At 25.8% G+C, this 13,486-nt stretch overlaps 1 protein-coding gene across 7 annotated transcripts in view; it reads left to right on the top strand.

Moving 5' to 3' along the window:
• The window catches only part of LOC111628551 (serine/threonine-protein kinase PAK 3-like), a 96,366-nt gene that overhangs the window by 70,039 nt on the left and 12,841 nt on the right, over positions 1-13,486 (top strand). For 2 of the 7 annotated variants that reach the window (XM_023372368.1, XM_023372369.1), the window contains 7 exons: positions 4,964-4,987; positions 5,102-5,255; positions 7,495-7,521; positions 7,789-7,818; positions 12,951-13,021; positions 13,110-13,211; positions 13,287-13,486. In XM_023372368.1, coding sequence (XP_023228136.1) covers positions 4,964-4,987; positions 5,102-5,255; positions 7,495-7,521; positions 7,789-7,818; positions 12,951-13,021; positions 13,110-13,211; positions 13,287-13,486 — 608 coding nt within the window. The remainder of the gene's footprint in view (positions 1-4,963; positions 4,988-5,101; positions 5,256-7,494; positions 7,522-7,788; positions 7,819-12,950; positions 13,022-13,109; positions 13,212-13,286) is intronic. The other 5 variants (XM_023372371.1, XM_023372372.1, XM_023372370.1 and 2 more) reach the window with 5 other exon arrangements.

The following is a 13,486-nucleotide window of genomic DNA, read 5'->3' as shown; positions in this document are numbered from 1 at the left end:
CATCAGCTATCAGTCAAACTCTCCTGCCTTCTGCCTTTTTTTTACATGATGATAAACTGGAAGTTTTTTTTCCATCTTAGTCTTGAACACTAACATAAATCATCAAAAATTTGTATATTCTTCAATGCATCATTAGCCGTTATCTTTCTAACGTTAACAAAAATTAATTTGTCTGCAAATGACTATAATTCCACCAATACAGTATCTGATCAGTTAAATCTCACTATTTTAACCATTGGAATTGATTTTGATTCACCTATCAGTTTAGAAAACAGGTTTTGCACTTTCCTATTCAAATTGGAACTGTCCTCGAAGAATATTTTAATTAAAGGTTTCTTTAATTAAAATATTTTTCTTTCTCATTTCATTTGACACCTTGTCTATAGAATGAAAGATCAAACTATTTTTCTGCTTCAAGTCATCTTTAAGTTTGGAAATTTCTAATTTAACCTCCAACTGGGTTAATCATTTGTGTTCATTATGTAAATTAACCAACCTGTCAATCCTCGTAACAACCTTGTTTAGAGTCAAAAAAAGCTTATCAAACTGGTCATCCAAATATGAAATAATCTTTTTAGGAATAGACTTGCTTGAGTCTAACTTTGAAGAGAGAGAATCCTCCATTCTCGCTGACTTCGAAGAAAGTTTGCTTGGAGAATGATGTCATTTTACTGTAGATGCCGATGATTGAATCTGTGAATGCGGCAGTGTACAATCAACAGGATCAGGATTCAATTCTATCCCACTTAATATTATTAACAACAACTCAAACACCATTATCCAAAACTCAATATTTTCCATAATTTTAAAATTCAAAAGAAGCACACAAAAAAGTTCATCAACACGCTTCACAGCAAGTAGTGTCCCCATTTAATATATTTCGATTTTTACAGCTATGGTGAGAAACGTTTAAAATTTACAACCACCCTGTTTTGTCTTTTTGATGTATACTAGTGATGCGACAAAAGAGGCATTTGACATTGAGCAGTATTGGCAGCCCGCATGCATGCATGCACTGCACACCTATCAGGACCGTCTGATTCCATCCACTTGTAGGGAGCTATTTGACTAAGTGGATTGTTTTAAGATTTAAAAAATAAAGAATATTATTTATTTATTATGTATGTTTCTTTACAAAGCTATATTTAATTATAATTTTCTTTAAAAGTATATTCATATAATTGAAGAATATTTTGTACCAGGTATGTACTGGTACATCCACCACGCATTTTATTTCACCAAGTAAGTTTTTATAATTTTATTTTTAATTTTAGCCCTTATATCATGGCTAGCAATTCAGAATGTAATTGTGATATTAAAAATACATTTAGAGAAGTCTATGATTTTTACTGGCTTATTGAACAATTGAATATGAATGGACCCTAGACAACTGCTGACATGCAATTAACTGATTGCCCCTGGAAGTTGGCTTCTTACAGAAACACGGTTTCCCTATCATCAAATGTCACGGCACATCACTGGAATGTAAGAAGTGTTTTTTGCATTACAAATAGGTAAAATTGGAAGAGAATAACTTTAAACAAATATCCTTTGAAAAGGTTAGTACGTATACACTGTGAAGACCTTTTGAATACTAATTGCATGTCAGATTGTAATCAATTTGCTCATTTACTAAGTCTTTGATTTTAATGTTTGAATCTATAGATCTGGAATATTTATAGTATGTTTTATGGGCTGCTTCATTGAAATATTTGTATTGAGAGTAATAATTATAATGAGTTTATTTTATGTATTTTATCAGTCTGGCTTGCAATAAAAATACTATTCTGATATAACTATATACAGTACAATAAACTGTTAACTCTGACAAATTTTTCAAAACAGTAATTTAAAATTTCTTGACAGTAGAAAAATTAGTGTTTTCAATATCTGGAAGTTTTTGCATTACCTTGCATTATATTACTATAGTGGCAAGTTGCTAAAGACTATACTTTGTTTGATACTGTACTGTCATGAAATTTTTTGAGCTCATTTCCTCTAATAATAAATTCATCTCTAATCTCAGCTCAGTAAACTTCTGTCTAGAGCTGATTATAATAAATTGCTGAAATGATATCCATGTTTTCATTTTCTGCATTGTTAGAAAAAAACACCCATTTAACCTGGACTTTTGTAAACTCTGACAACTTTCATCTTCTATTAGTCCAAGTTAGACTATTGAGAGATCAAATGAAAAGCTCAGATTACATTATGACACTTTCAAAAATGATTTTAAAAAGTTGTTAGAATGGACCATTCTTGTTACATTCATATCCATGTTGTACATAAACTGAAACTAATTGACAAAAATCATGATTTAGTATCATGGCACCATTAACATCAGTGTTATATTTGTCATTGTTTGTTTGTTTTTGACATTGACTCCTTAAGTACATCTGTCAAAGAATATCTAGATGTCATAATTTATATAATATTAAATATAATTTATTTAGATATAAAGTATAAGAAAATGATGAAATACAATAAAAAATAATTCTAAATAACAAATCTCAATTTCTTTAGACTATATACTAAAGATTTTTATCATGCAGTTTAAAACAAAAAATCATGCAAAAATAAATAAAAGTTACCACTGAATATTGTAGCCAAAAGCTCTCTTATTAGTTCGGTTAGTATAAATTATTTTTGAAACCAATTAATTATATATGTTAGGTAGTTCATATGTGAATTTTAAGTTGTATTGCATTTTCATATGCATCAGACACAACAATTTGTCATGTCTGATGCATTGTATGGCTCTGAAAAGAAAAATTAATTTTATAAAATGAAGCAACTTCTCAGTTACTGTTTTTTTGCATATCTACGATTGCACGTATCCTACAGAAAATTGTTAGAATCAAAATAAATGTTTACATAATTCACCACACCATCTATTTCATGCCTATGAGCAGCAGCAGTTTCATAGGTAAGAGTTTATAATTACACTTTAAAATCATCAACCTCTACCCCTCATTTCAAATTATCTTTTTAAACACAAATAACCTGTGGTTACACACACACACACACACACACACACACACACACACGGGAAGAAATCATGATAATACATGTTAAAATGAGAAAGCATTTCATAACAAATTAATCTTTTGAAATAACTTTGATTATTATTAATAAATAAATTTATCAATGTAAACAGTAATATTCCACTTTTATAAACATTTATTTATTTATTTATTATTTTTGTTGTTGTTGCATTATTCTATATAACTTTGTGATTCCAAATGTACTTTTAGTGTTGCAAGTGATAAATTGATCAAATACTATAATGCTATACTTGTTCACAAAAACTGATTGAAATACTATCACACACTATATAGTTATCTGTGTAGTGCATTTTATGAATATATGTATAAAAGTTTTTAATTATTATAATTTGGATTGTGATTATATATTTATATACATGATGTATTACTTTAATTATTTAGCAATTCTTTAAGCTTTCCATATTAGGTAATTTTTGAAATTAATGAATTTATTAAGTACTAAATACTTTTATATCATAATAAGTTTCCTTATAACAATTGTGTGTTCTTGATAGTGTGTGTAAATATATTCTGAATAATCTCTCAATAAAGTAATTTTTATGGTTTGATTTTTAACATAAAATTTCACAACTCTTCCTTTTATTCATTATTATACTTTTGAGTTCTACTAAGTCTACATGTATCAAAAAATTTGTTTTATATTTTTGTTTATATACATATATTCATTTACTTAAAGTTAAATGCATAAAAGTGATATATAGAAATGCAAGTGAATTTTGCTTTATTCAAGATATCTGCAGAAGAGAATCTTCAGTTTTCTGATCACAGCTTGCTTCTAAACAGTTATAAAATAAGACTGATAATTTGATCTTAATTTGAACTATTAGTCTTGAAATGTTAGTATGTATTCATTAGGAGTGTTACCAATATACAGTATTTAGATTAACTAATAAATGTTATAGTATTTATTTTGGAATTCTTTGGTAACAATCATTACTTAAAAAAGTATTCGAATATTTTAATGTTAAATAATCTTTTATCAGTTATAAATTCAGTTGTTTTTGTTGCTAGATTTTATATAAAATTGTTTTGAATGCATTTCTCTGCATTATAAACAACAGGCAGTGGTAAATTTTTTCAAATTGGTCACTTCCACTTTCAGCTAAACTCTGCAAATATGAAAACTGTTCTTAAGACAGGCTAGAGCTAAATTTTTTTTATATAGATAATTTATATTACATTTGGATGTAAGCAATTATATTATATATACTTGATTTAAAAGCATTCAAATTTTTCATTTAATAGGACCTTTAAAATTTTACATTTTATTTCCTTATAATTTTTTAATAAATAAGATTTTTCTCATATTTATGGCTTTATTGAAGCTTTATAATTAATAACTTCTATTGTGAATAACATATAAATTAATAGTACACATGCCTGCATGTCTTTTTTTTTTTATATATATATAATAATTTTTAAATGCAGCTTATGAGTTTTGATGTTTTTAAACTCTTGAATTTTTTTTCAAGAGTATTTTAACAAAATTTTTATTTTATGCTTGCAAAACATAAAATAGCTGTTTTTAAATTTTGCATGCTTTTTATTTTATTGTCTGGCAGATTAATATTTTTGTGAATTTATTATTATTTAATAATTTGTTTCCAATTAAAAAAAATTTCTGTATAGTTTAAGTTTTAAAATTAATAGTTATAAAAACAAATAATGTCTGTGTTGCTTTTTTTAAATAATGTTTTAAATAAGCTTTGTAAATTGTTGTTCTGTTCATTAACTTTATAATTTGTATAATTTGATTTTATTCAGTTTTATTTGCAGTCAAAATGTGTACAACTCATTTATTAATATGCAATATTTTTGCTGTTTTATGTTTGATTTGTTGCTATCCCATTACTAACATATAACTTTTAACTAACCCATATCCCTTCTCCTGCCTGCAGACTTTGGAGGGAGATGCATTCAGGGTTTGTACACATTTTATCTAGTTGACATGTACCTCATCAGATAGTAAAGTAGTTGAGTTGAAAATTCAATATATCTTGTGATATCCAAGATATGAAAATTTTTTTCCTATTCAGGGCATGCCTGAGTCATGGGCAAGACTATTACAAAATTCAAATATCACAAAATCAGAACAGAAAGAAAATCCTCAAGCAGTCTTGGATGTTTTAAATTGGTATGATGCATCAACCAAAGAAGAATCAAAGTACATGACTGTCAACAGAACAATAGGTAAATATTAAATTTGTCCTGATTGACTCAAACTTTAAAAATTTTTAATCTATTTTTAAAATACAAATAAAACATTAAAATTTTATTTAACATTATTTCTTTACATTTGATACATGTTATCAGTTCATATTTGTTATGATTTTATTTATTTATTTATTTTTTATTATTATTAGTTTAAAAGCATTTGTGGAATATTTAATTTTTAAATATTAAAAATGTTGACTTTTGTGTGATTGCAATTTATCAAAACAGATGAAGTGAAAATTTGTTTTGGTAAATTTGTAATCAATCAAAATTATTAAATTGTCATTTAATTTTGGTAATTGACAGAAAAATGTTTTAAGAGAAGTTTATATTCTCTTACAAAAAGAGCAATAAGTTTATTACTCAGTGCCTAAGGACTAATAATTTTGCAGTGAGTTTGGAAAAAGTAAGGAAAACACATCTAGCTCTGAACTATACTTAGTCTTTGCTAAGCATTTACAAAAAAAAAAGAAGAAATTTAGTTTTAAATTATTTAATATTAATGAATTAAACATAGAATGAAAGAACAGCTTAAATAATTTTATGTAAGGAATATAAACTAAAGTATTAAACTGATTTTAGTATAATTTTATTTTTAAATTTCAAATCTGATACATATTTATACAAAAATTGTAATTTCTGTTTTTGTTTAAATTTGGAAGTTATATTTTAATATATAATAATAATAATTACTTTTTTATTAAAATTATCCAGTTTTTTCCCATAACTACATTTATGTGAATTTTCTATATATACAAAATGAAAAAGAAGACTAAATATATTAATGAAGTATTCATTACAAGCAAATTTAATAGCAATTGAATACAAACTTTATAGAAATAATAAAGCTAGAAAAGAATGATATAAGAACTAATGTTTTTAAAAAAAGATTGAGAACTTAATAAACCTTCCTGAATTTTAACTTTTCCAAACATTGTATTGTAACTTTGGCTTGTATATATCAAAGAATTTTTACAGTGAGTTTAAAAAAATTAAGAGGAAAATTAAAAGTAGTTAAAAGGCTTCAAAATTAATATGACATTATCTTACGTAATACAATGCAAAGAAATAACACTTTTTATTTAGTTTTCACTAATCTGTTTTAATCTATTTTTCAAACTTTAGTTAATTGTTAAAATGCAGAACTGAAGAATATTAAAATTTCCATGTCACATTTCATTAAACTACTAAGACATAAATGGAAACACTGTTAGAGAAAAAAAGATATTATAAAGTATGGGAAATCAATAATTGCATTTATTTAGTATGCAATATTAACTATCTACAAAAGAAAAGTGCTTTGTTTTTTAATAGCCAAATATATTTAAAAGTTGGATTATTTTTGGTCATGTATTTAAGATACATAATTTCGTTAAATAATTATTTTATCTAAAGATCAATGGTTAAACTGTTATTTTGTCATAAAACTGCAAGAAAGTACACTTTTTAAAACAATATGAAATTGCTACTTTTAGGAAAGTGACATTTTATTTAGAAATGTTTTTAGCTATTCTATTGCCACTTTCATCTTATAACAAATACAAAAAGAACCTGATTTGAAATACAAATGTAAATTATTTTCTTATGTTCAGAAAATTCTAAAAGAAAAGATAACTAAAACCTGCAATTCCTGCTTATATGTAGATGTGTTATAAGTTACATCATATTAATTGCCATCTGATTTTAAATCATTTAGAGAATTATTTAATTCAAAAGTAATTGTAATTATTAATATTAGGCAGTTAAGTCATCATTTTGTGTTATCTTTAGGCAAAATTATATAATTTTTTTAAATTAATGATTAGCTTAATTTTAACCAGGAAACAATCCAACTTTTAAAAATCAGGCTGGAATTTTATGTTCATTGTTTTTAAATAAATTTTTGTCTCAAATAATTGACAATATTCAAGATATCAATTTTTATTCAATAGAAAAGTAATTCAGAATGCTACACATATATGCTTTTATTGGTATTCCAGGCTTAATATCTATTGCATTAATTTATATTTTCATCTTAACTCTGCTTTTTATGATATATGTATTTTTCTTATTCTGAATAAAGTTACTAATTTACATCTTTTTCTTTAAAACTTTGCGGTAGTGCTTAGTTATTTTCAATATGCATGAAGAATCAAAATAGTTCCTTTCTTTTTATCATATTTTTGATAATTCCATAATTTCTATTTCTGCATAATTATTCTCTCTTTCAACATAGCTGACATTCTCAACCTTTGGCCTCCAAGTATGTAATTTATGTTAATTGATGCACTTTCTTAATTTTATTTTTAATTTGCACAAACTTTTTTCCTTTTTCAAACTTTTCTATTAAAATTTAATATTATTAAAGTTTTTCATAAAAATATATCAACTTGACATGCATGCAATTTATTAATTCAAACTTGATTTATACTAATATCTAAATATATTACCAATTAAATGTCTAAGATTTTATTTATAATTAGAAAAATATTTTGATAAATTTTCAACTAATAATAATTTTTTATTATAGCTTCAACAAATCTATATGCAGATAATACGTGTAATTAAATTTTTTGAAATTCACAAATATATAAATAATTAGAAATTATACATTTTGTGTAAATAATAATGTTGATTTTTTTTTCTGTGAAATTAATCCTCAAGTAGATGTAATATAACTAGATAATTAGTCATACTCAATTTTTTTTCAGCTGAAACAAAACCATACCTGATCTGGATTTACAAAAATCAGGTTAACTCAAAATTAGTGGGGTATTGAAATAAGTCTAAAGTTATGTATTAATGATTGAAAATAAATTTACATGCTTTACTGATTTGAAAACACTAGGAACATTAAAATTATGTAAATAGGAATGTCATAAAGTTGTATGTCACTTTTCCTCTGAGAAGTGAGTGAAGTTACAGAAACAATAAAATTTTCAATGAAAAGCTTCTATGAAGAGAAGTTACCATTGAAAAAATTAAGTCAATATAACATAAATTGAATTTTTTTTTAATGAAGTCTCAAACTTTTTCTGGCTTTTCTGTAAAATTGTTTAAAATTAACATAGAACCTTCTGATAAGCACCCACTGATATTAAGGTCATAAATATTATTTCAGTGATCTCATAAACATTTAAAAAAATAAAACTTTCTAAAAATGTATAAAATTTTAAAAGACTATTCAAATCAATTTGGATACTCTGGAGAATGGTTTGAATAGTTTTTCTTTTGTAGATCAATTTCTGGAATATTCAGAAATCGAAAAGATGATGATCCAGATAAATGAAGTTTGACTATATTACTAATTTTAATTATCAATGTTTATAACATTACATTAATAAAACAAAAGGATAATTACTTAAATATCAAGCCAAAGCTTCCTTTTAAAACACTTAATAAAACATTAACACCTTATATCTCTGAGAATACTTTTTTTAATCACAAACATTTTCAGCCTAATGGATAGGCCATCATCAGGTGAACTGTCAATCGAACGTATTTCAAACTTGTATCAAATGGAATGTTCAATCATTATAAATTCAAAATTAAAATGAAAAATAAACTAGTAAATCAATAACCAAAATAAATGTACTAAATACTTTGAAGCCAAATCAATATAAATAGCTTTAATAATAACGTGAAATAAAATAAACAAAATAAATAAAATAAATACATAAAAGATTAAATGTATAAAAATACACCAAAAAGGCATCACATTATAAATGGCAGGTAGGGACTAAGAATCTGTATATTTCAATTTTTCTTTTATAAAGAACTTCCATGCCAAAGCTAAACCATCTGCATCTCTTGCATTGATGCAGCCATCCCTTAATTTACTTTTATTGATTTTTATTTTTTCATGTTGCAAAGCTAACGATGGAGACTGCACAGCCTTGAGAATAGATGCTTCATTCCATTTAACAACGGAAGCCTCCGCCTGTGTCATACTAGACAAAACCGTGTTACAGTGACCTTTACTAATGTCATATCTGTGTTCTTTAAGTCTAACAGCCAAATTCCGTCTTGTAACTCCAATATAGTCTTTCTTAATTCCTAGTTGTTGGTTTTCAAATGGAATTTTATACATGCATGCTGTTTCTTCTTTCTTAAGCTTGTCCTTGTTGTTTCTGAGAATATTATATAAATTGGGAGCTCTTTTGTAAACAATTCTGGAACCTGCTTCATGATGTCCCTGATGTTTTTATTATATGTGAATTTGGTGATCCTAAATTGATCTGTTCGAGTTCTCAACCTTTTGCCTCTTTCATAACTTTTAATTAGCCCTTCAATTGTACTTTTGCCATAACCCAAGTTTAAAGCTACTTCTTTGATTCTACCAATCTCCTTAATTCTGTCTATTACACTAGAGCAATAAGTAAACGTTCTAATGAATGCACAAAATACTGACATTTTGTATCCATATGGGTCATTTGAGTTAGCAGGTATGTAGAGAGGACTCTGTGTTGGTTTTATATAAATACTCGTTGTTATACAATCTCCTTTTAACTGTATGTCAATATCTAGAAAATGTATTCGTTCTTGACTCTTTTGCTCTAGTTTAAGCTTCAAACCAGGAACTCATGTATTCTTTCGCCATTTTTCCAAATAATGCACATGTCGTTCACATATCTCTTGTAAAATACAATATCATTTTTGAATCTATTAACAACATGCTGTTCTAAGTTGTGTAAAACCAGCTCACATAACATTTGTGATTAAATAAAGTATTCTCAGCGATATAAGGTGTTAATGTTTTATTAAGTGTAACAAGAGGATATTTAAGTTTGAATTTATTTAATTATTCTGGTTTTAATTATGAAATTTTTAAAGGTATTAATGCTTTTTTCTTTTTTAATTATTAGAAATGAAATTGTAAAGACGTTAATTTAATAAAATTTTAGAAAAATTTATTAAAATTAACTTTTAGAATATTGTCATTAAATTATGTAAATAATAACTTAAACATCATCTTGACCAATCAACTTGTGAGTAATCATTTATAATTTATATTCTTATAAATATCAATATATATTGAGATCACTGAATAAAGAATTATTATTGAACAGTCATTAAAAAAATTGAAATATTTATATATTATAGTAATATATTTTACATCTACTGGAGGGTTAAATGTGTATTTATGTAAAATTTTACTAGCAATTCAGTTTAAAATTTGAAGTATTTATAGTAACATCAAACTTAATACAAGATTTTTAAAATTCAGAAAGTCTTGAAAAAGTTAAGTTGTCTAGGAAAAAAAGTAATATGAAGAACAATAACACATGAAATTAAGACATTAATCTCTGCTAGTGAAAGATTAACTATAAAAAAATTATCAAAATTGTTTGAGATATTTATTAAAATGGAATAGAAAATAGTTATCAGTTACAACAATTGTATATTCCCTGTTTTTGTACAGTTAATCTTTATTTATATACAAACTTACCAACAAAATGATCAAAATATGTTTTATCTAACTTCATAGTTAATTGAATGAATTAATGCAGATAAAATGGTATTGCAAAATAAATCCTATTAAGAAATAGATAGATGAAAAGATTTTTAATAAATTGAATCTGTCATTCAAATAATTCTTAAAGTTTTCTTTTTGATATAAATGTATAATACATATGCATGTAATCTATTTATCTACATTCATATAATAATGATATTATATGAAAGAATATATTTTGAGCTCTCATCATCATCATGCTTTATCATCAAACACCATGAATCAGATTTATAACACACACTCAAATTTACAAAAATATTATTCAGACTTACAATATAATGTTTTTAAAATTTTATTTATGCTTGATTAAATTGGGGTTACAGTATATTACAATAGTTATCAAGAGGTTCTAATTTCAGAAACAAACTTTTTAACTGATGTAATTAAATGAGATTTTCTTACAAAAATAGATATCAAATTATTGTATACAGATTATTTATGTCCAAACAAAATATATCATCCAATAAAAGAAGCCTTACTTATGATCACATTTCATAGGGTTTAAAATTATCTTTTGACTTAGTTATTTTGTTTTCCTAAATAAATACTTTTAAATAAAAAGTAATGATTTTTTTTTTATTACCTTTTATTGTATTGAAATATATTCATTTTTCTGTATTTTTGTTATATTGCCACAGTCTAATTAAACCATTAATATTTTCATGTTATGTTTTAAATATTGGTATTTGAGATACCAGTTGTTTTTTAAAATGAAATACAGTATATTTATGATATGAAAATGATAACACTGAATTTCAATTGAATTGAGATATAATAGTGGCAGTGTTTTTTCTTTTTTATAATCAAATGCACAAAATATGTTAACATGGAGGAAAATAATACTGTTGATGAAATATTAAAATTAAAAAAAACTAAATCATAAATGATTAACTAGAATTATATTACATTCTTCTTATGCTATATTGAGATTCAGAATTAGAATAAGAGTTTTTCTTAGTTGACAATAAGAATTTACATTGACTATTACGTTAAGTTGACTAGAATAGTCAATGTAAGGTGAATGAAGTGGTGATGATGATATACATTCAAATTTTTATTAGTTTTTTTTTATTCTAATCTAAATAAGGATGTTACAATAGCTATCAAGACTTTCAATATACGAGGAGGTTTCAATATTTTTATTTTTTTAAGCAAAAATTTTAATGCATGTGGAAAATACAGAATATACAAAATGAAATATGTGGATTAGGCTACTTGTAGACAAAGAACTGTTCAGGTTCAAGCACTTGTCCCAGCAGTTCCCGTGCTTCAAGATCCTTGTGTTGTAGAATGTTGTTTCCTGGCCATACAACCATCTGCAAACAGTCGATTTAACCTCCTCATTGGAATGGAACTTCTCTCTAGCCAGGAATTTCTTCAAAGGACCAAACAGGACACCAGGAAATTTTTCCAACAGCATCTTCAAGAGAATGTGGTGGTTGCTTTGAATTGTTTGATCAACAGCATCGACTGTTTGAGGCAAACTGCACTTACCAGACGACCTGACCTGCGCTTATCAATCACACACTGACAACCATTTTTAAACATTTTGCACCATCAATGGATGTTTGAATAGCCCATGCAATCATCATTGTACACTTTCTGCATGAATTTGTTCACATTTCTTGCATCCTGACCATAGAAAATGAATAACACTTTGCTGCTCTTTTCTTTCCATTTGTCGGAAATGTTCAACAGGCAACACAAGTGTTCCTGTTGTGCAATAATGTTGCCAGAAATTCAAACTTTATTTACTATATTCACATTTTTGCATGCACATTAAAACATTTGTTTAAAAAAATAAAAGGTGTTACTTATTGAAACACCTTCATAGAAAAAATTTTTTGACTGTTCTGTAAGATTTTGAGAAATCATCTGAAGATGTTCCATCTTCAGATGATTTCTTAAAATCTTAAAAAGAGAATTCTTAAATTCTTAAAAAGAGAGTTCCTATGTTAGATGCTTTATTTATTCTTCTAAGATGATATGCTAATCATAACCTATTTATTATACACAGAAGCAAAAAGTGACAAGCTATTTGACTATGGTAAAGTCTTATTGATTTTAGTATGAATGTAAAGAGAAATCAATGCTTTCTGAATTTTATTCAAACCACATACAGTATTAATAATAATAAAATTGCAATAAATTTATATTAAATAAAATTTTTGCTTTAGATCCTTCACCAAGACCAAGTTATCTTGCTGATAAATATGCAACAAGTACTGTCATTCCTCCTCTGGTAGTTGTAAGTATGAATATATTGGATAAGAAAAACTAGTTAAAAGATCACTTTAAATGCAAAATATTTTAAGAAAGCAATTTTTATGTTTAAGGCAAAAAATGAACCTTCCCCTTCTCCTCCTTCGACTCCTGAGGAAGAAGATCTTGGTCCTCCACCTCCTATTGCAGCTAGACCAGAGAAAACAAAATCTATTGTAAGTTTCATTTATCTTACTTATAAACAATTATCTTTATTTATTAAAATTTTAACAAAAGAGAATGATTTTTAGTACACTAAACCAATTGAGGAAGAAGTTAAGAATGGAGCTATTGGTTTTGATAAAAAAGACATTGCAAACAATAATAATTCCACTGCTAGACCAAAGAAGAAGAAAATGTCAGATGAGGAGATTATGGAGAAATTAAGGAATATTGTATCAGTTGGTGATCCTAATCGTAAATATACTAAAATGGAAAAAATTGGTCAAGG

This window comes from Centruroides sculpturatus, unplaced genomic scaffold (assembly GCF_000671375.1).
Source record: "Centruroides sculpturatus isolate CEXI.00-Female unplaced genomic scaffold, Cexi_2.0 scaffold217, whole genome shotgun sequence".
In the NCBI taxonomy this organism is placed as follows: domain Eukaryota; kingdom Metazoa; phylum Arthropoda; class Arachnida; order Scorpiones; family Buthidae; genus Centruroides; species Centruroides sculpturatus.
This window is presented reverse-complemented; position numbering and strand designations above follow the sequence as displayed.